At 39.1% G+C, this 23,759-nt stretch overlaps 1 protein-coding gene across 2 annotated transcripts in view; it reads left to right on the forward strand.

Annotated features, from left to right (window-relative positions):
- Positions 1 to 23,759, forward strand: part of twist3 — a 58,958-nt gene that overhangs the window by 19,498 nt on the left and 15,701 nt on the right. The window contains exons 2-3 of one of the 2 annotated variants that reach the window (XM_061875378.1): positions 15,303 to 16,706; positions 22,509 to 22,542. In XM_061875378.1, the coding sequence (XP_061731362.1) occupies positions 15,623 to 16,180 (558 nt within the window). In that variant the 5' untranslated portion in view covers positions 15,303 to 15,622 and the 3' untranslated portion in view covers positions 16,181 to 16,706; positions 22,509 to 22,542. The remainder of the gene's footprint in view (positions 1 to 15,302; positions 16,707 to 22,508; positions 22,543 to 23,759) is intronic. The other variant, XM_061875377.1, reaches the window with a different exon arrangement.

A 23,759-nucleotide genomic window follows, 5' to 3' on the forward strand; every position in this document is an offset into this window, starting at 1 on the left:
TCTAGCGGGTGACTTTTCAAATGATGCTACGTATTAGCAGTAATGCTACTTCTTGTAGCAACGCTTTTGCCGCATACTTGACAAATTACGGTTATCTGTTCAACATCTTCCCGCTTGAAGCCAAACCACCGCCAGACAATGGACCCCCGTGTTGTTTTTCTTGGGAATTAATTCTTCCTTCATTTGTTACCAGATTTGCATTTTCGTTCTCTCGTATTACCACTTGCACCACTCCTTTAGCATCATAGCTAATGTTACCATGTCGCTACCTCTCTGCTCGGCGAGGACATATGAGGTTGCATGCGTGACAGTATGTGACATATGTAAGAAGGTGCGCTTGTTTTACGTCTCTGTGAGATGAGACAAGAAAGAGTGAGAAGAGCCTGTGGTGTAATGTCTGCAGCTAAAAGCAACTGTGTGAGAACCTTTACTCCAATATCACCATATAGTCATTTTCTATATCGCACACAGACAAACCCGCGATATATAAAGTATATCGATGTATCGCCCAGCCCTATTAGAAAGCAAAAAAAAAAAACTTTTGTCATATTGTCTCTAATGGTGATTGTGATTGATAAGCAGGGGGCGCTAGAGCTCCCCTGCCTTGAAGGCCACAAGATGATTGGAACTCCAATGGGAACAAACTGGCGCAATTAAGTTTTTTTTAAGCCTTATGGCCTTATTTTAAGTGAGGAAAGGCAAAGGATGTGAGCTGTGCAGGCCATCCTCCTTATGAACCTGCACAGGTGAGTCACTCCGCTCATGACGCAGGAACCTTTCAACAAGTTAGATAGGTAGATAGTACTTTATTGATTCCTTCAGGAAAATTCAAAAGTTGCACAATTCTGGGAGTTCTCAACATTTTCCCGTGGGAATGTATTGCTAAGTATTTGATAGGATGCAGTGCGTATCCCATAACAATGTGACCTCGGACTACGTTAAGGTAACGTGTGGAGTTCCCCAGGGTTCGGTCCTTGGCCCTGCACTCTTCAGCATCTACATGCTGCCGCTAGGTGACATCATACGCAAATATGGTATTAGCTTTCACTGCTATGCTGATGACACCCAACTCTACATGCCCCTAAAGCTGACCAACACGCCGGATTGTAGTCAGCTGGAGGCGTGTCTTAATGAAATTAAACAATGGATGTCCGCTAACTTTTTGCAACTCAACGCCAAAAAAACGGAAATGCTGATTATCGGTCCTGCTAGACACCGACCTCTATTTAATAATACAACTCTAACATTTGACAACCAAACAATTAAACAAGGCGACACGGTAAAGAATCTGGGTATTATCTTCGACCCAACTCTCTCCTTTGAGTCACACATCAAAAGCGTTACTAAAACGGCCTTCTTTCATCTCCGTAATATCGCTAAAATTCGCTCCATTCTGTCCACTAAAGACGCTGAGATCATTATCCATGCGTTTGTTACGTCTCGTCTCGATTACTGTAACGTATTATTTTCCGGTCTCCCCATGTCTAGCATTAAAAGATTACAGTTGGTACAAAATGCGGCTGCTAGACTTTTGACAAGAACAAGAAAGTTTGATCACATTACTCCTGTACTGTATATACCTTTATATACATATATACATACATATATACCTGTACTGGCTCACCTGCACTGGCTTCCTGTGCACTTAAGATGTGACTTTAAGGTTTTACTACTTACGTATAAAATACTACACGGTCTAGCTCCATCCTATCTTGCCGATTGTATTGTACCATATGTCCCGGCAAGAAATCTGCGTTTGTGCAGCCCTTTTAGACACTAGTGATTTAGGGCTATATAAGTAAACATTGATTGATTGATTGATTGAAGTAGTCACGCCAACTTGGTCGAGAACCAACAAAGGGCAAAGAAATATTTGGATTCAACTCTCAGTATTTCTATAACTTCAATTCAGACAAGACGCCGTTTTTTACTGAGAAATTAAGGCCAAATAGCATAATGACAATGGCGGCCATGTTTGCTTCCTAAATGAAGTACAATTAAAATGTTATATTACAAACCCCGTTTCCATATGAGTTGGGAAATTGTGTTAGATGTAAATATAAACAGAATACAATGATTTGCAAATCCTTTTCAACCCATATTCAGTTGAATATGCTACAAAGACAACATATTTGATGTTCAAACTCATAAACATTTGTTTTTGCAAATAATCATTTACTTTAGAATTTGAAAAGTCTGCGGGCTATAGAGCTTTTTCATTTCGGGCTCCAGTACTCTGGAATGCCCTCCCGGTAAAAGTTCGAGATGCCACCTCAGTAGAAGCATTTAAGTCTCACCTTAAAACTCATTTGTATACTCTAGCCTTTAAATAGACTCCCTTTTTAGGCCAGTTGATCTGCCGTTTCTTTTCTTTTTCTCCTCTGTCCCACTCTCCCTGTGGAGGGGGTCCGGTCCGATCCGGTGGCCATGTACTGCTTGCCTGTGTATCGGCTGGGGACATCTCTGCGCTGCTGATCCGCCTCCGCTTGGGATGGTTTCCTGCTGGCTCCGCTGTGAACGGGACTGTCGCTGCTGTGTTGGATCCGCTTTGGACTGGACTCTCGCGACTGTGTTGGATCCATTATGGATTGAACTTTCACAGTACCATGTTAAACCCGCTCGACATCCATTGCTTTCCTCCTCTCCAAGGTTCTCATAGTCATCATTGTCACCGACGTCCCACTGGGTGTGAGTTTTCCTTGCCCTTATGTGGGCCTACCGAGGATGTCGTAGTGGTTTGTGCAGCCCTTTGAGACACTAGTGATTTAGGGCTATATAAGTAAACATTGATTGATTGATATTCAGTTGAATATGCTACAAAGACAACATATTTGATGTTCAAACTCACAAACTTTTTTTTTTTGCAAATAATCATTTACTTTAGAATTTGATGCCAGCAACACTTAACAAAAAAGATGGGAAAGGCGGCAATAAATACTGATAAAGTTGAGGAATTCTCATCAAACACTTATTTGGAACATTCCACAGGTGTGCAGGCTAATTGGGAACAGGTGGGTGCCATGATTGGCTATAAAAACAGCTTCCCAAAAAATGCTCAGTCTTTCACAAGAAAGGATGGGGCGAGGTACACCCCTTTGTCCACAACTGCATGAGCAAATAGTCAAACAGTTTAAGAACAACGTTTCTCAAAGTGCAATTGCAAGAAATTTAGGGATTTCAACATCTACGCTCCATAATATCATCAAAAGGTTCAGAGACTCTGGAGAAATCACTCCACGTAAGAGGCATGGCCGGAAACCGACATTGAATGACTGTGACCTTCCTTCCCTCAGACGGCACTGTATCAAAAACTGACACCTATCTCTAAAGGATATCACCACATGGGCTCAAGAACACTTCATAAAACCACTGTCACTAAAAACAGTTGGTCGCTACATCTGTAAGTGCAAGTTAAAGTTGTACTATGCAAAGCGAAAGCCATTTATCAACAACATCCAGAAACACCACCGGCTTCTCTGGGCCCGAGATCATCTAAGATGGACTGATGCAAAATGGAAAAGTGTTCTGTGGTCTGACAAGTCCACATTTCAAATTGTTTTTGGAAATATTCCACATCGTGTCATCCGGACCAAAGGGGAAGCGAACCATCCAGAGTGTTATCCACGCAAAGTTGAAAAACCAGCATGTGTGATGGTATGGGGGTGCGTTAGTGCCCAAGTCATGGGTAACTTACACATCTGTGAAGGCACCATTAATGCTGAAAGGTACATACAGGTTTTGGAACAACATATGCTGCCATCTAAGGGCCGTCTTTTTCATGGACGCCCCTGCTTATTTCAGCAAGACAATGCCAAGCCACATTCAGCACGTGTTACAACAGCGTGGCTTCGTAAAAAGAGAGTGTGGGTACTTCCTGGCCCGCCTGCAGTCCAGACCTGTCTCCCATGGAAAATTATGAAGCGTAAAATACGACAGCAGACTGTTGAAGGACTGAAGCCCTACATAAAACAAGAATGGGGAAGAATTCCACTTTCAAAGCTTCAAGAATTAGTTTCCTCATTTCCCAAACGTTTATTGTGTTGTTAAAAGAAAAGGTGATGTAACACAGTGGTGAACATGCCCTTTCCCAACTACTTTGGCGCGTGTTGCAGCCATGAAATTCTAAGTTAATTATTATTTGCAAAAAAAAAAAAAAAGTATATTAGTTTGTACTTCAAATATCTTGTCTTTGTAGTGCATTCAACTGAATATGGCTTGAAAAGGATTTGCAAATCATTGTATTCTGTTTATATTTACATCTAACACAATTCCCCAACTCATATGGAAACAGGGTTAGTAGTTTATTAAGGATCCCCGTTAGTCTACACCGCAGTGGAGACTATTCTTCCTGGGGTACAGGCAAAAACATCACACAATCCCAAAACAAAAGATTACAAAGCAGTACAACATGATCAAATAATAAAATGTTGTAATACAAAAATAGCAACAACAAAGAACCAAAATACATAATATTGTTCGTACCAAAGATAAAAAGAGCAATATAAAACTAGATGTAGGGCCTTTTTTTAATACCGCGGTATTTTACGCCATTTCGCGATATACGATATATTTCTCGGTATTTTGCCTTAGCCTTGAATGAACACATGATGCATATAATCACAGCAGTATGATGATTCTATGTGTCTACATTCAAACATTCTTCTTCATACTGCATTCATATATGCTACTTTTAAACTTTCATGCAGAGAGGGAAATCTCAACTAAGTCAATTTACCAAAACTGTATTTATTAAAGTTAGTAGCAGGTGACTTTTCAAATGATGCTACATATTAGCAGTAATGCTACTCTTGGTAGCAACGCTTGTGCCCCAAACATGACAAATTAAAGTTGTCTATTCGACATATTCCCGATTGAAGCCGAACCACCGCCAGACGATGGACCCCCTGCTGTTTTTATCGGGATTTAATTCTCCCTTCATTTGTTCCTAGATTCGCAGTTTCTTTCTCCCACAACAACCAGCTAGCATCACAGCTAACATTAGCAACGCCGCTACCTCTCCACTGGGCGAGAGCGTATACGTATGACGTAAGAATGTGCGCCTGCTTGTCTGTGAGGAGACACAGGAAAGAGCGAGGAAAGTGTAGTGCCCGCAGCTGCGTGAGAACGTCTACTCGAATATTACGATGTAGTCATTTTCTATATCGCACAGAGACAAACCCGCGATATATCGAATATATCGAATATATCGATATAGACACCGACCTTTATTTAATAATACAACTTTAACATTTGACAGCCAAATAATAAAACAAGGTGACTCTGTAAAAAATCTGGGTATTATCTTCAACCCAACTCTCTCCTTTGAGGCACACATTGAAAGCGTTACTAAAACGGCCTTCTTTCATCTCCGTAATATCGCTAAAATTCGCTCCATTTTGTCCACTAAAGACGCTGAGATCATTATCCATGCGTTTGTTACGTCTCGTCTCGATTACTGTAACATATTATTTTCGGGTCTCCCCATGTCTAGCATTAAAAGATTACAGTTGGTACAAAATGCGGCTGCTAGACTTTTGACAAGAACAAGAAAGTTTGATCACATTACGCCTGTACTGTATATACCTTTATATACATATATACATACATATATACCTATACTGTGTATACCTTTATATACATATATACATACAAAAATACCTATACTGTATATACCTTTATATACATATATACATACATATATACCTATACTGTATATACCTTTATATACATATATACATACATATATACCTATACTGTATATACCTTTATATACATATATACATACATATATACCTATAGTGTCTCACCTGCACTGGCTTCCTGTGCAGTTAAGATGTGACTTTAAGGTTTTACTACTTACGTATAAAATACTACACGGTCTAGCTCCAGCCTATCTTGCCGATTGTATTGTACCATATGTCCCGGCAAGAAATCTGCGTTCAAAAGACTCCGGCTTATTAGTGATTCCTAGAGCCCAAAAAAAGTCTGCGGGCTATAGAGCGTTTTCCGTTCGGTCTCCAGTACTCTGGAATGCCCTTCCGGTAAAAGTTCGAGATGCCACCTCAGTAGAAGCATTTAAGTCTCACCTTAAAACTCATCTGTATACTTTAGCCTTTAAATAGACCTCCTTTTTAGACCAGTTGATCTGCCGCTTCTTTTCTTTCTCCTATATCCCCCCCTCCCTTGTGGGGGGGGTCCGGTTTGATGACCATGGATGAAGTACTGGCTGTCCAGAGTCGAGACCCAGGATGGACCGCTCGCCTGTGTATGGGTTGGGGACATCTTTACGCTGCTGATCCGCCTCCGCTTGAGATGGTTTCCGGTGGACGGGACTCTCGCTGCTGTCTTGGATCCGCTTGAACTGAACTCTCGCGGCTGTGTTGGAGCCACTATGGATTGAACTTTCACAGTATCATGTTAGACCCGCTCGACATCCATTGCTTTCGGTCCCCTAGAGGGGGGGGGGGGGGTTTGCCCACATCTGAGGTCCTCTCCAAGGTTTCTCATAGTCAGCATTGTCACTGGCGTCCCACTGGATGTGAATTCTCCCTGCCCACTGGGTGTGAGTTTTCCTTGCCCTTTTGTGGGTTCTTCCGAGGATGTTGTAGTCGTAATGATTTGTGCAGTCCTTTGAGACATTTGTGATTTGGGGCTATATAAATAAACGATTGATTGATTGATTGATATCGCCCAGCCCTAAATAGATGTCTATATTTTTGCAAAAATAAAACAAAGAAGCAATGGCCCAAAATAAACACATTAGTGCAGTGTTCTTCAACCTTTTTTGCGGCAAGACACATTTTTTTAATTACAAAATCCGCAGGCACACCACCAGCAGGAAACGTTAAAAAATGAAACTCTAGCAGGTTGTTGTGCATTATTCTGAGTTTGTTGGTGTTTTCCTGGGTGTCGTGCTCAAGTTCCTGTCTTGCGCTCTTATTTTGGTGGCCCTTCCTGTTTTGTTGGTGTTCTCCTGTAGCTGTCTCATGTCTTCCTTGGAGCACCATTCCCCACACCTGCTTTGTGCTAGCGAGCAAGGCTATTTACGTTGTTGCTATCCTTCTTTGTGTGGACAATGTTGATTGTCGTGTCATGTACGGATGTACTTTGTGGACGCTGTAAGTTTTTGCTGTCTTCCAGCATTCTGTTTGTTTACTTTGTATTCAGTTCTGTTTTACTTTTGTTTCGCATTGCCATCGCATTTTCCTTTCCTGTCCCTTTTGTTGATTTTTGGTTTCATTAAGCATTACATGCTTTTTTACTTTTTTAGTAGAAGCATTTAAGTCTCACCTTAAAACTCATTTGTATACTCTAGCCTTTAAATAGACTCCCTTTTTAGACCAGTTGATCTGCCGTTTCTTTTCTTTTTCTCCTATGTCCCACTCTCCCTTGTGGAGGGGGTCCGGTCCGATCCGGTGGCCATGTACTGCTCGCCTGTGTATCGGCTGGGGACATCTCTGCGCTGCTGATCCGCCTCCGCTTGGGATGGTTTCCTGCTGGCTCCGCTGTGAACGGGACTCTCGCTGCTGTGTTGGATCCGCTTTGGACTGGACTCTTGCGACTGTGTTGGATCCATTATGGATTGAACTTTCACAGTATCATGTTAGACCCGCTCGACACATTGCTTTCCTCCTCTCCAAGGTTCTCATAGTCATCATTGTCACCGACGTCCCACTGTGTGTGAGTTTTCCTTGCCCTTATGTGGGCCTACCGAGGATGTCGTAGTGGTTTGTGCAGCCCTTTGAGACACTAGTGATTTAGGGCTATATAAGTAAACATTGATTGATTGATTGATTTTTTTTTACCTTCACTTTGCCTCCCGCTGTGATCTGCGTATTGGGATCACAACAAACCATCCTCCTCAACCAACACATTCCGACTTTTACAAATCCATTAGCTATCTGCTGCCACCTAGTGACATGGAGTATTACATGGTTACCTTGCCGAGCTCTACACAGCACAGACACCAAGCAACTGCACTTTATTTGCAGATCATAATTATTGATTTGCAAAAACTATTTTTTGGACCAGTTAAGTGAAGTTGCATAATTTTCCACGGAACACTAGTGGTTGAAACACACTGCATTAGTGTGCCAAAAACCAACAAATAAGTAACAAAAAAGTACCATCCATCCATTTTCTACTGCTTGTCCCATAATCAATCAAATAGTCAATAATCAATAAAACCAGTCATCACATTAGGTACAATCTAGAATAATCTCTTTAGTCTATTCTTAAAACCCTCTATGCTGGTGATATGGTTATATGCCGAACTTTACAGGCTGTAAAGTATTTAAATATTTATTATCTTCTACAAATATTAGCCGCACCGGACTAGAAGTCGCACGTATTTAGCGATAGGAAAGTCATTGTTTATTGACATACCTTAATTGTTTCCACACGGTGTCTGTAACATGGCAGTAAAACGGCTGATTAAACAAAACAGAAGTCATGGTCATGGACCCACTAGCTGCGCAAACTAGCTCTCCAATCAGCTAAACAGACTCCACTTTGACGTTTTGGTGAATTTGTTAAACTGAACCAATACAAAAATAATGCAATTGTAAGTTAATAACAGGCACTTATAAACGTGTTAGCATAATAGCTCATGCTAACAATGCTAGCTTTATACATTACAATAGCAGGTTACAAATATGCATGAAAACACTCCTACAGTAAGAATTGTTTTAGCTGTATTGTAAAACTGACAAACGTTGCTAGGAGTGATGAATGAAGGGTTATTTCGAGCAGAAACTCTGGACAGTTATACTTCCGGTTCAAGGCACGTGCATTTTCAACCCGCAGCACCGTCAGTATTTTTATTTATTCATGTATTTTGTATTTATTAACTTAATTACAGACAAACATCATTTTGGATGACATTACTGTTTCTTTTGGTGATATCAGAGTCCGTTCTGCCAAAAGGTCATCCCTAAAAGCGCACCGTTAAAATAGGCATCATCATATAATATACAAAATACAGTACAATACAATTCCTTTCAAAATCTACCCACCAAATACCCATTTACAATTTCATACCAACCTACCAGCAGGTTGTGACGTGGCCCGATCCGTACGTACTTGTCCAAAAGATGGCGCCGTATCATAAACAATAACACACCTTTTCAGTGTCTCCTTTAGTGTTAAATGAACACTATTTGGTGAACACAAAACATTATAGCTGCCGGTGGGAAAAAAAAAGGTATAAATGAGCCGCACCTTTTTATGAGCTGCATGGTTCAGAGTGTAGGAAAAAGTAGTCCAAAAAATGCGCAGATAAAGATCAAAGTAACTCACATATTGATGAAAAACAACTAAAATACAAAATGAAGATGGATTGATTGATTGAGGCTTTTATTAGTAGATTGCACAGTACAGTACATATTCTGTAAAATTGACCACTAAATGGTAACACCCCAATAACTTTTTCAACTTTTACGTCAATCAAGTCATGGTAAATGGTAGATGACCCCGATTTTGTGAGTAGTCAGTACCAAATGTTCTGGCAAAACAAACATCCTCCGTTATTTGGCTCGACTCAGCTGTGAAATTAAACAGTAACAAAAATAAAATGTTTTCACATGACTAATCTCTGGTGGTAAGCTAGCGCTTCTACTTAGGGTGGGCTGATGACATCATCGTGATCGGCCTGATCAATCGTGGCTTGGCCAATCAGAGTCAGCCTTTAGTAAACAGAATCCTCGCTAGAAACAGAATGACCCAACTTGGAGCTAAACACCAAATAAATTAAATCAATAAATAACCACCAAAACCAGCTTGGGGGTTATTTGCTGTACGCGGCTCAACCCGCAACATTTTGTGGAAAATAAATAACAGTGAAAAAAGATGTAATTTAATGAGACAAAAAACGAAAATTTGACACAAATAATAATATGAAGGCGATATATTTATTTAATTTCTTATAAAATAAAAGCTCAAAACACACATTATTCTTGAAAACCTACTTTTAGTTGTTAGTGTTCTGAAAATTAACTCTTAATAACGAATTAATTATATCGTTACTTGACCAAGAAAGTCGTTGAATTTTTACGGAATTACTCTTTAATAAACGTAGTTTGCTTCTAGGAAAAGTAACTTATACGTTACTTAAAAGACGCTTTAAATATCTGGCGTATGCGTTAGAGAGATGTTTCATATAAGAGCAGAGTGTGCGTGTGTGTGCCTTTAAAAGGCGGGGCCTGGTGCCAGTATTTGTAATAAGTGCTTTAGTAACGCCCTTTTACTAGTAACGAGTAATCTAATTCATTTTTAGTTATTAAGAGTAATTTTCAGAACATTAACAACTAACAATCTTTTACTTAGGTTTTGATTAATAATCTCTGTTTCAAGCTTTTATTCCTTCATACTTTGACTTTTTCAAATTTTGGACACCCCTAATTTATTTGTCAAATTTTCGGCTTTTTTCTCATTTCATGATGTCTTTTTTTCCTACATTTCACTGTTGTTATTTTTTTTTGCATCTAAAAGTAGTGAATTAGATTGCTCGCTACTTGTAAAAGTAAGGGCATTACTCACGCAGTTATTATATAATGCAGATATTGCAAACACTGGCAACAGGCCCCGCCTTTTAAAGGCACACACACGCACACTGTGCTCTTATATTAAACATCTCTCTAATGCATATGCCCGATATTTCAAGTGTATTTTAAGTAACGTATGAATTACTTTCCCCTAGTAGTAAACTACATTTATTAAAGAGTAATTCAACTACTTTTTTGGTCATGTAATCCCCCCAAAAATGGATTAAGTGACTGGAATATAAAGACAATATACATACATAAACATGGATGAATATGCAAAAGTGCAATATATTTATTTGTAAAGTAATCTATTTATTTATATCTGCACCTTATTGCTCTTTATCCTGCACTACAAGCAGCCAATGCAACATTTTGTTCTTATCTGTACTGTAAAGTTCACATTTGAACGACAATACAAGGAAGTGTAAGTAACGAGTAACTATAATTCATTCTGTATTAAGAGTAATTTTCAGAACACTAAAAACTAATAATCTGTTGATTAGGTTTTGATTAATAATCTCTGTTTCAAGCTTTTATTTTTTTAAGAAATCAAAGAAATATATTTCCTTCATACTTTGACTTTTTCAAACTTTGGACACCCCTAATTTATTTGTCAAAATTTCGGCTTTTTTCTCATTTCATGATATCTTTTTTCCAACATTTCACTGTTGTTATTTTTTTTGCATCTACAAGTAATGAATTAGATTGCTTGTTACTTGTAAAAGTAAGGGCATTACTCACGCAGTTATTATATAATGCAGATATTGCAAACACTGGCAACAGGCCCCGCCTTTGTGAATTATTGTGAATTACATTTATATAGCGCTTTTTCTCTAGTGACTCAAAGCGCTTTACATAGTGAAACCCAATATCTCATTTTTACATTTAAACCAGTGTGGGTGGCACTGGGGGCAGGTGGGTAAAGTGTCTTGCCCAAGGACACAACGGCAGTAACTAGGATGGCAGAAGCGGGGATCGAACCTGCAACCCTCAAGTTGCTGGCACGGCCGCTCTACCAACCGAGCAATACCGCCTCTATTATTCATAATAACATAGAGTTAAAGGTAAATTGAGCAAACTGGCTACCTCTGGCAACCTATTGAAGTGTGTATCAAACTGGTAGCCCCTGGCATTAATCAGTACCCAAGAAGCAGCTCCCGCTCTCAAAAAGGTCGGTGACCCCTGCTCCGGACGCCGCCGAAGAAGACGCCGGAAGACTCGACTTGGACTGAAAAAGGTTGGAAGGAGAAGGTTCTGGATTGTTCCACGTCTTCCATCTTGATGAAGAACACCCCTAGCCCCCCTTAATTGGTGTTACCCCTTGGTAACACCAATTTTAAAGGCACACACACACACACTGTGCTCTTATATTAAACATCTCTCTAATGCATATGCCCGATATTTCAAGTGTATTTTAAGTAACGTATGAATTACTTTCCCTAGTAGTAAACTACATTTATTAAAGAGTAATTCCGTTAGTAATTCTACTACTTTTTTGGTCATGTAATCCCCCCCAAAAATGGATTAAGTGACTGGAATATAAAGACAATATACATACATAAACATGGATGAATATGCAAAAGTGCAATATATTTATTTGTAAAGTAATCTATTTATTTATATCTGCACCTTATTGCTCTTTATCCTGCACTACAAGCAGCCAATACAACATTTTGTTCTTATCTGTACTGTGAAGTTCACATTTGAACGACAATACAAGGAAGTGTAAGTAACGAGTAACTATAATTTATTTTGTATTAAGAGTAATTTTCAGAACACTAAAAACTAACAATCTGTTGATTAGGTTTTGATTAATAATCTCTGTTTCAAGCTTTTATTTTTTTTAAGAAATCAAAGAAATATATCGCCTGAATACTTTGACTTTTTCAAACTTTGGACACCCCTAATTTATTTGTCAAATTTTCGGCTTTTTTCCTCATTTCATGATGTCTTTTTTCCTACATTTCACTGTTGTTATTTTTTTTGCATCTAAAAGTAATGAATTAGATTGCTCGTTACTTGTAAAAGTAAGGGCATTACTCACGCAGTTATTATATAATGCAGATATTGCAAACACTGGCAACAGGCCCCGCCTTTTAAAGGCACACACACGCACACTCTGCTCTTATATTAAACATCTCTCTAATGCATATGCCCGATATTTAAAGTGTATTTTAAGTAACGTGTGAATTACTTTCCCTAGTAGTAAACTACATTTATTAAAGAGTAATTCCGTTAGTAATTCAACTACTTTTTTGGTCATGTAATCCCCCCCAAAAATGGATTAAGTGACTGGAATATAAAGACAATATACATACATGAACATGGATGAATATGCAAAAGTGCAATATATTTATTTGTAAAGTAATCTATTTATTTATATCTGCACCTTATTGCTCTTTATCCTGCACTACAAGCAGCCAATACAACATTTTGTTCTTATCTGTACTGTAAAGTTCACATTTGAACGACAATACAAGGAAGTGTAAGTAACGAGTAACTATAATTCATTCTGTATTAAGAGTAATTTTCAGAACACTAAAAACTAACAATCTTTTGATTAGGTTTTGATTAATAATCTCTGTTTCAAGCTTTTATTTTTTTAAGAAATCAAAGAAATATATTTCCTTCATACTTTGACTTTTTCAAACTTTGGACACCCCTAATTTATTTGTCAAATTTTCAGCTTTTTTCTCATTTCATGATGTCTTTTTTTCCTACATTTCACTGTTGTTATTTTTTTTGCATCTAAAAGTAATGAATTAGATTGCTCGTTACTTGTAAAAGTAAGGGCATTACTCACGCAGTTATTATATAATGCAGATATTGCAAACACTGGCAACAGGCCCCGCCTTTGTGAATTATTGTGAATTACATTTATATAGCGCTTTTTCTCTAGTGACTCAAAGCGCTTTACATAGTGAAACCCAATATCTAATTTTTACATTTAAACCAGTGTGGGTGGCACTGGGGGCAGGTGGGTAAAGTGTCTTGCCCAAGGACACAACGGCAGTAACTAGGATGGCAGAAGCGGGGATCGAACCTGCAACCCTCAAGTTGCTGGCACGGCCGCTCTACCAACCGAGCAATACCGCCTCTATTATTCATAATAACATAGAGTTAAAGGTAAATTGAGCAAACTGGCTACCTCTGGCAACCTATTGAAGTGTGTATCAAACTGGTAGCCCCTGGCATTAATCAGTACCCAAGAAGCAGCTCCCGCTCTCAAAAAGGTCGGTGACCCCTGCTCCGGACGCCGCCGAAGAAGACGCCGGAAGACTCGACTTGGACTGAAAAAGGTTGGAAGGAGAAGGTTCTGGATTGTTCCACGTCTTCCATCTTGATGAACACCCCTAGCCCCCCTTAAATGGTGTTACCCCTTGGTAACACCAATTTTAAAGGCACACACACGCACACTGTGCTCTTATATTAAACATCTCTCTAATGCATATGCCCGATATTTCAAGTGTATTTTAAGTAACGTATGAATTACTTTCCCCTAGTAGTAAACTACATTTATTAAAGAGTAATTCCGTTAGTAATTCTACTACTTTTTTGGTCATGTAATCCCCCCCAAAAATGGATTAAGTGACTGGAATATAAAGACAATATACATACATAAACATGGATGAATATGCAAAAGTGCAATATATTTATTTGTAAAGTAATCTATTTATTTATATCTGCACCTTATTGCTCTTTATCCTGCACTACAAGCAGCCAATACAACATTTTGTTCTTATCTGTACTGTGAAGTTCACATTTGAACGACAATACAAGGAAGTGTAAGTAACGAGTAACTATAATTCATTCTGTATTAAGAGTAATTTTCAGAACACTAAAAACTAACAATCTGTTGATTAGGTTTTGATTAATAATCTCTGTTTCAAGCTTTTATTTTTTTAAGAAATCAAAGAAATATATCGCCTGAATACTTTGACTTTTTCAAACTTTGGACACCCCTAAATTGTGTCAGATTTTTGTCTTTTTTCTCATTCCATGATGTCTTTTTTTCCTACATTTCAATATTGTTATTTTTTTTTTTTACAAAACAGCGTTATTACAAACGCTGATAGTAACTCGATTTTAGCTTTTTCTCATGGCGTCTTTTTGTGGTTGTTTTTTCTTATGTTTTTACTGTTGTTTTCTTTCCGACAAAACCCCGCCCACTCTGCTTGATGCCTCGTCTGATTGGCTGTGATGTAGATGACTCTAAAAAGCCCGTATCCCGTACTCCAACCATGGGAATACCTGCCATAGTTCGGGACTTTTGGGTACTTTGAAAGATGCACGTCGTATTGGCGTCTCCAGTTCCCATGGTGGAGGCTTCAAAAAATGATTTGGAGATCTATTGATGCTCCCAGGTCTGATGTAATCCATCAATTTCCCACCTCCACGGTGGTGCCCCACGAACAAGCCAATGAATGGACCAGGCCAGGGCATTAAAATTTCACGGAGGAGAATAGGGCGTCTGCGTTGTTGTTGTTGTTGCTGCTGCTGCGAGAAGAGGACCATGTGTGGACTTCACCCCCAGGACAATTAGGTGCTCTCTCACCTCTGCCGGCTGAGGTCGCCAGGCCACGGGGGGGTCAAAGGTGCTTCTGTCGGCGAGGCGCCCAGCTGAGGCGTGGGGTCATCCGTGGAGCGGTCAGGTGTGGGAACACAAACCTTCAGGGAGGGTTGCTTTGTGTCTTTTTCTCCAATATCATCTTGGAAATCTTCACTTGGTTAAACGCTTTTTTTCTTCTTCCTGTTTTCCAGACTTTTTTGTGTGGGACTTTGAAGCTGGTGAAGGCTGCATGTGGACCCCAATCTGGAACCCATAAAGTCTCCCGTCATCTGGGAACTTCTGATTGGCTGCGAGGACCACTTACCCCCCGTCCGCGCTTCCCGCTCCCATCCCTGGCCGGGGCCGGGCCCCGCCCCCCCGCAGCAGGCCTCTGCGCCAATGAGAAGGAGCCGCGCTCGCCGTTTGGGTATAAAAAGGGCCGAGGCGCAGGGTTTGTTGTTGTTCTGGCGGCCGGTTGGGGAAACCAAGGAACCTGGAAGCAAGGACGGCCATGGAGTCGTAGGCTGAGAAGATGAGAGAAGAGGTGTCCTGCGCCAACTCCCCCGAAGGAGGCCTGGGGGCCAGCGAGGAGGAACTGGAGAGGAGCTCCAAGAAGAGTCTGCAGGCGGCCCACAGAAAGCGCTCCCCTCACCTCAAGAAGGACAATCAGACGGACCAGATCGCCGCCGGCAGTCCCCAGCCGGGCCCCAAGAGGGTGAAGAAGAGCCCTCCGCCCGCGGTGAGCCTGGCCCCCGTCGGCTCCCTGGGCCCCCGGCCCGAGCAGCCCTTCGAGGACCTCCACTCCCAGCGGGTCATCGCCAACGTGCGGGAGCGCCAGCGCACGCAGTCGCTCAACGACGCCTTCGCCTCGCTGCGCAAGATCATCCCCACGCTGCCCTCGGACAAGCTGAGCAAGATCCAGATCCTCAAGCTGGCCTCGCGCTACATCGACTTCCTCTACCAGGTGCTGCAGAGCGACGAGATGGACGCTAAGCTGGCCAGCTGCAACTACCTGGCGCACGAGCGGCTCAGCTACGCCTTCTCCGTCTGGCGGATGGAGGGCGCCTGGGCCATGTCCGCCAGCCACTAGGACCCCCACCTCCTCCTCCTGTCCACCAGCCACTAGGACCCCCACCTCCTCCTCCTGTCCACCAGCCACTAGGACCCCCACCTCCTCCTCCTGTCCACCAGCCACTAGGACCCCCACCTCCTCCTCCTGTCCACCAGTCACTAGGACCCCCACCTCCTCCTCCTGTCCACTAGCCACTAGGACCCCCACCTCCTCCTCCTGTCCACTACCCACTAGGACCCCCACCTCCTCCTCCTGTCCACTACCCACTAGGACCCCCACCTCCTCCTCCTGTCCACTAGCCACTAGGACCCCCACCTCCTCCTGTCCACCAGTCACTAGGACCCCCCCACCTCCTTCTCCTCCTCCTGTCCATCAGCCCCTAGGACCCCCCCCACCTCCTCCTGTCCACCAGCCACTACGACCCCCCACCTCCTTCTCCTCCTCCTGTCCACCAGCCACTTGGACCCCACCTCCTCCTGTCCACTATGTTTCTTGTTCCTCTCCTCTTTCCTTCAATTGGTGCAACACCACCGCTCGCCCTCAGGTACCCACACACACACACACACACACACACACACGTGTTAGACTTAGACAAAGTTTGAAGATCCACAAGTGAAATTGTTCCACACAGTAGCTCAGTTACAAAAGATGAAAAGGACAATGCAGGTATAAAATAGACTTAAAACGATGTAAAATATACATACGTAATATTTACATAATATATGTCCAGTATTGGATATAAACTGATATATGTTGATATCATACATACAATGTATAACAATGAGCATGTGGAATATTACAGTATATGTAACAGCTGCAGCATAAAATGTAGAATAGATCCAGCAGAAAATAGACATTCTAAAGAAAGAGAAGTAGCAAACGTAGACTTTGCCACGCCGTCGTTTGCCTTCCATCGTCACAAATAAATAGCGAGGCAGGAAGGAAAGCGTTTTTAATCATCTTTCTTCTGACTGGATGGGAAACACATTGAGGCGATGTAAACACGTGAGATGACATCATGTCCACAACATGACAATATCGTAAATGCGTTCAATCACTGACTTACACTAAAACAGGCCTGTATGGAATTATCATTTTTATTATTATTATTATTATTTATTTTTTTCACCAACGTATTCCACATCGTGATATAATAAACAGGGCTACGAACCTTCCATTCTTAATTCCAAATCAGTGCTTTTTAATAACATTGGGTGCAGGTTCTATGATGAACTACATTCCTCCATCAAATAAACAACTGCGATACAATTCTATATTACCTAAAAGAAAACTGGTTTAGTTCAATAAAATTCTACCCAAAACATTTTTAATCAATACAGTAGAGTTTTATTGTCATTATTACAGTGAACAGGTTCGAAGAACAACAAAATTGGAGCAGACCCCTAAGGTGCATACACTATAATATAGTAATATAAATAGTAAAAAAGAAGATACGTATCTAGATATATGTATATATCCACACACATACTCATATATATATATATATATATATATATATGTGTGTGTGTATATATATACACATTTATACACGTATTTATACATACGTATACATACACATACATTTAATAAAGTCAAATACAAATAAGACAATAAGAGAAGTATATTTTCCAAAGTAAATATAGATATATATAGCAGATATAAATCACCTACATCAGTGGTTCTCAACCTTTTTTCAGTGATGTACCCCCTGTGAACATTTTTATAATTCAAGTGCCCCCTAATCAGAAAAAAGCATTTTTGGTTGAAAAAAGAGATAAAGAAGTAAAATACAGCACTATGTCATCAGTTTCTGATTTATTAAATTGTATAACAGTGCAAAATATTGCTCATTTGTAGTGGTCTTTCTTCAACTATTTGGAAAAAAAAGATATAAAAATAACTAAAAACTTGTTGAAAAATAAGTGATTCAAGTATGAATAAAGATTTCTACACATAGAAGTAATCATCAACTTAAAGTGGCCTCTGGGGATTGTAATAGAGATCCATCTGGATTCATCAACTTCATTCTAAAAAATGTTTCATAAAAAAAGAAATCTTTAACATCAATATTTATGGAACATGTCCACAAAAAAATCTAGCCGTCAACACTGAATATTGCATTGTTGTATTTTTTCTGACACTTTATGAACTTACATTAATATTTTGTTGAAGTATTATTCAATAAATATATTTATAAAGGATTTTTGAATTGTTGCTAGTTTTAGAGTATTTTTTAAAAAGCTCCCGTACCCTTTGGCATACCTTCAAGTAACACCAGGCATCATGATTTGTTTGAATGGCTACACATAACAGACAAGAAAAAAATAGATGTTTGATTTTTATTTTATTCAATTAAGAATCATTAAAGTTAAAAGTACCAAGGATTGTCATGTGTGGTGAAATGATTCTCTGCATTTGACCCATCACCCTTAATCACCCCTGGGAGGTTACAAGGATGAATCCTGATTCTTTCGAAAATATCATTTATTTTTTTTTGACACCCCTAATAATAAATGCTAGCATGTTAGCTCATTTGAATCATTTAACAAAAAAAAAAAATCATAGGTTTTGATACTTGGCACAGTCTCTTAAGTGTGCTAACTGTTCTTATATTTTATATTAAATTAATTAATAATTAAATTAAATATATTATATTAAATTTAACATGCTAGCAGTTCATTATTAATGTATAAACCTACAAATCGTGGATTTTAACACCTGGAGCCATCTTGCAAATAATGTTATCCTTTGTTAGCAGGCAAACTTTAGCATGTTAAGGTTTTATGTTAACATTTTACCTCATCTTAATCATTTAAACCTAAATTTAAAGGGTTTTGATAGTTGGCAAGTGTAAAAAAAATTGTTATTCTAGCACGCTAAAGCATTTATATGTTTAAACCTATTATAAGTATGCTAACTGCGTTTGTTAGCATGTTAACATTGGAACATTTTTATGGTAACCTTAACATGCACATTTATATAAAAAACATTTTTGCAAACACAACACAGATAGCAGGCCCATTAAAATGCTCTTGGACATGTTGTAGTTATTGTTATTATCCTGGTGAAGGACCACCACTCACACATCAGAAACTGGACATGTTTACATGCATTAAAACACTCATTATTGACTTGGTTTGTTAGCACAGTAGATTGCATTTTCAGAAAGCCCACATTTGCACACCTCCTTCAAAGGCTATTTTATATATATTTTATATCCCCACAAAAATAATTTGTTGTTTACATTTTAAGAAAGTTAACTTTTTCGTTTTTTTCTACTAAGTGCAAACAAATGTAATATAAATTAGCCAGAATGTGAGTTTTAATAACCATACTACTCGTCATTATTAACTGAAAGTAGGGATGAGATGATTATATCAAAATAATACATAATTTTTACTATAATTATATTATTATTCACCATGTACCAACTCAGAAAACCACCATAATGGCCAACATTAAAACACAGTAGCAAAGTAGGCCTAAGTATTCATAAATAACAAATGTATTAATTAATTTCTTGCCACATTACACATGTACAGTATTTAAACGGTAACACCGCGTTTGGATATATTAATTAAGTGGTTCTTTGCGGTACCACATTTTGAGGGTCACTGATATCCATCCATCCATTTCCTACCGCTTATTCCCTTTCGGGGTCACGGGGGGCGCTGGCGCCTATCTCAGCCACAATCGGGCGGAAGGCAGGGTACACCCTGGACAAGTCGCCACCCCATCGCAGGGCCAACAGAGATAGACAGACAACATTCACACACTAGGGCCAATTTAGTGTTGCCAATTAACCTATAACATATTTAATTGTTAAGAAATAAATGTGCTGTGTTTTGCCGGTCACAGATTATTTGCCGTCTTTAAGTACATATTTTTGGGGGAGGCATGTTTAAATTGTTAGCTTTTTAGTTAACGGACTTGTTCACTTTTTAACACTTTTTTAATCATTTTATGACGTTGCCCCTGTTTTTTTTTTACTTTACTGTAGTTTTGTACTTGCTATGCATGTACTTAAAAAGAATAAGAAAATAATGAAAAGTCATCTTTGTGTGGAAAAAGATGCAACAACAATGAATAAAAAAAACCAAATAATCGGTCGATTTAAATACTAAAAAGGTCTCGTTGTAGCCATGCAACATTTAAACAGAAATGTTTAAAAGAAAGAAGAAAAAGAGTTACCTCTGCAGCGCCTCGGGGGGTTTGGTGTCCTCCATGTTGGATCCAGTGTCGTGCAATCAAGGCTGCGTCGCTCGGGGCCCAGACATGCAGGAACCTTTAGATTGAAAACACTTGTGAGCTATTTGGAAGGTGTGTGTGTGCGTGTGTGTGTGTGTGTGTGTGTGAGGACTGGGCTGCAGGGTCATGTGTGTATAGGAGGGATTATTTGCAGTCATGTTTGATTAGTGCAGCAGGGTAGTGCACGGGACTGGCAGGTGAGGTGACGTGGATGAGAACATGGTAGGAGATGTAGGCAGTGGGTTGGTTGGGAGACGTGACAGAGTCCAGACCCCTCGCTGCAGGTGTTCCCTCTGTTCTGACTCAGCCTGAGATGCCCCCCCACCCCCTCCGACACGTGGTAGTGTCCTTGAACGCAACGCGGTAGTCATTAGATCGACTTTGCTGGTTATCTTCAGTTCTGTAGGAGCCCTCAGAGCCCCTGTTGGTCCACCAGCACCAGTATTCTCCTCCTGGAACTAAAGGTTACTTTCACAGTGAAATACTGTTAATTATACTTTCATGCTGTAAATATTACTTTCACAGTAAAATACTGTTAATTATATTTTCACATGAAAGTACTGTAAATATGAATTTCACAGTAAAACACGGTAAATGTTACTTTCACAGTGTAATACTGTAAATGTTACTTTCACAGGAAAGTACTGTAAATATTACTTATACATATGCCGTATTTTTCGGAGTATAAGTCGCTCCGGAGTTTACGTCGCACTTGCGAAAAATGCATAATGAAGAATCCAATCCAATCCAATCCACTTTATTTATATAGCACATTTAAACAACAATAACGTTTCCAAAGTGCTGCACAGCCGTGTTAAAAACAATTGTAAAAAAATAAATAAATATAAAACCAATAAAAACAATACAAAAACAAATATGATTAAAAACTATTTTAAAGGGTAAAATCAATTAAAACAGTAAAATAGAAATCAAAGTGTATAAAAAACACAGAGGACAACAGAGGACCACACAACTCACGTAGTGTTAAAAGCCAAAGAATAAAAACAATATAAAAACAAATATGATTAAAAACTATTTTAAAGGGTAAAATCAATTAAAACAGTAAAATAGAAATCAAAGTGTATAAAAAACACAGAGGACCACACAACTCACGTAGTGTTAAAAGCCAAAGAATAAAACCAATAAAAACAATATAAAAACAAATATGATTAAAAACTATTTTAAAGGGTAAAATCAAAACAGTAAAATAGAAATCAAAGTGTATAAAAAACACACAGGACCACACAACTCACGTAGTGTTAAAAGCCAAAGAATAAAAACAATATAAAAACAAATATGATTAAAAACTATTTTAAAGGGTAAAATCAATTAAAACAGTAAAATAGAAATCAAAGTGTATAAAAAACACAGAGGACAACAGAGGACCACACAACTCACGTAGTGTTGAAAGCCAAAGAATAAAACCAATAAAAACAATATAAAAACAAATATGATTAAAAACTATTTTAAAGGGTAAAATCAATTAAAACAGTAAAATAGAAATCAAAGTGTATAAAAAACACAGAGGACAACAGAGGACAGAGGACCACACAACTCACGTAGTGTTAAAAGCCAAAGAATAAAAGTGGGTCTTAAGACGAGACTTAAAACACTCCACTGTGGAAGCAGTTTGATTATGAAGCAACCTTATCATTAAAGAAGGAAAAAAACACATACACGTCGCACTGGAGTCTAAGTTGCATTTTTGAGGGAAATGTATTTAATGAAAGCCAACACCAAGAATAGACATTTGAAAGGCAATTTAAAAGAAATAAAGAATAGTGAAACACAGGCTGAATAAGTGTAGGTTATATGAGGCATAAAAAAAACAACTGCTATTATATTATGATAAGAATCATTCAAATAACTATAACATATAGAACATGCTATTCCTCCTCTCCAAGGTTCTCATAGTCATTGTCACCGACGTCCCACTGGGTGTGAGTTTTCCTTGCCCTTATGTGGGCCTACCGAGGATGTCGTAGTGGTTTGTGCAGCCCTTTGAGACACTAGTGATTTAGGGCTATATAAGTAAACATTGATTGATTGATTGATCTCTCACTTCTAATCCATAAATCCCATGAAATCTTCTTCCTAGATGTGGCTTCTAAACAACTCTGCCAACTCCAAAGGTATGCGCTGCTTCCTTTTGTCCTTTTCTGCTGCATATTTCACTACATCCAGCTTGTAATCTGCAGTACAGGATTTCCTTTTCGCTGCCATTTTTGTTAAGCCCTTGTCACTTTTTATAAGTTACCGCCAACGTTGAAATGATAAATTTTGATAGCTACGGCAGTAGCATATAGCAGTTAGCATCCCATGACCCACAATGCACTTCTGCCATGACCCTCCCCCGCCGGCGATTGCTGACCTTTTCTTCGTCTCTTCCGCGAATGAGATAATTAATATTATTTGATATTTTACAGTAATGTAATAATTTCACACATAAGTCGCTCCGAAAAAACTGCGACTTATAATCCGAAAAATACGGTACAGGTCAAAAGTGTGGACACACCTCCTCCTCATTCAAAGTGTGTTCTTTATTTCCATGACTATTTTACATTGTAGATTGTCACACCAAAACTATGAATGAACACATGGAGTTATTATGTACTTAACAAAAAAAAGGTGAAATAAATGAAAACATGTTTTATATTCTAGTTTCTTCAAAATAGCCACCCTTTGCCTCTGATTACTGCTTTGCACACTCTTGGCATTCTCTCCATGGGCTTCAAGAGGTAGTCACCTAAAATGGTTTTCACTTCACTGGTGTCATAGTTTTGATGCCTTCAGTGACTATCTACAATGTAAATAGTCATGGAAATAAATTAACACATTGAAATGAGAAGGTGTGGCCACACTTTTGGCTTGTATTGTGCGTTTGTGTGTGGTGTATATTCATATATATGTGTATATGTACTGTCTGTGTATATATAGATATGTATACACAGATGCACACATATGTATATATACATATATATATATATATATATATATATATATATATATATATATATATATATATATATATATATATATATATATGTGTGTGTATACATATTTATGTGTATATTAGAGATGCGCGGGGGTCGGGCGGGTGACATGACGAAAAAATAGATTTTAAATAGATTCGGGCAAGTGGCGGTTGAACCATTTGGAAATATATGATATACATGGTTCAGGGATCGGTATCTTTTACCGTTCAAAGAGCCATTTTGGACCTGTGTCACAAAGCGAAGAAGACATTAGTTGACGTAAACATTCTCAAGGACGTCTGCCGGCAGTCACCCAGTTAATAAGTATTAGGGCGTGCTATGAAACCATTGGCTTTGTCGCCTTCAACAACATG

The sequence above is a fragment of the Nerophis ophidion genome, linkage group LG16 (genome assembly GCF_033978795.1).
Source record: "Nerophis ophidion isolate RoL-2023_Sa linkage group LG16, RoL_Noph_v1.0, whole genome shotgun sequence".
NCBI lineage: Eukaryota > Metazoa > Chordata > Actinopteri > Syngnathiformes > Syngnathidae > Nerophis > Nerophis ophidion.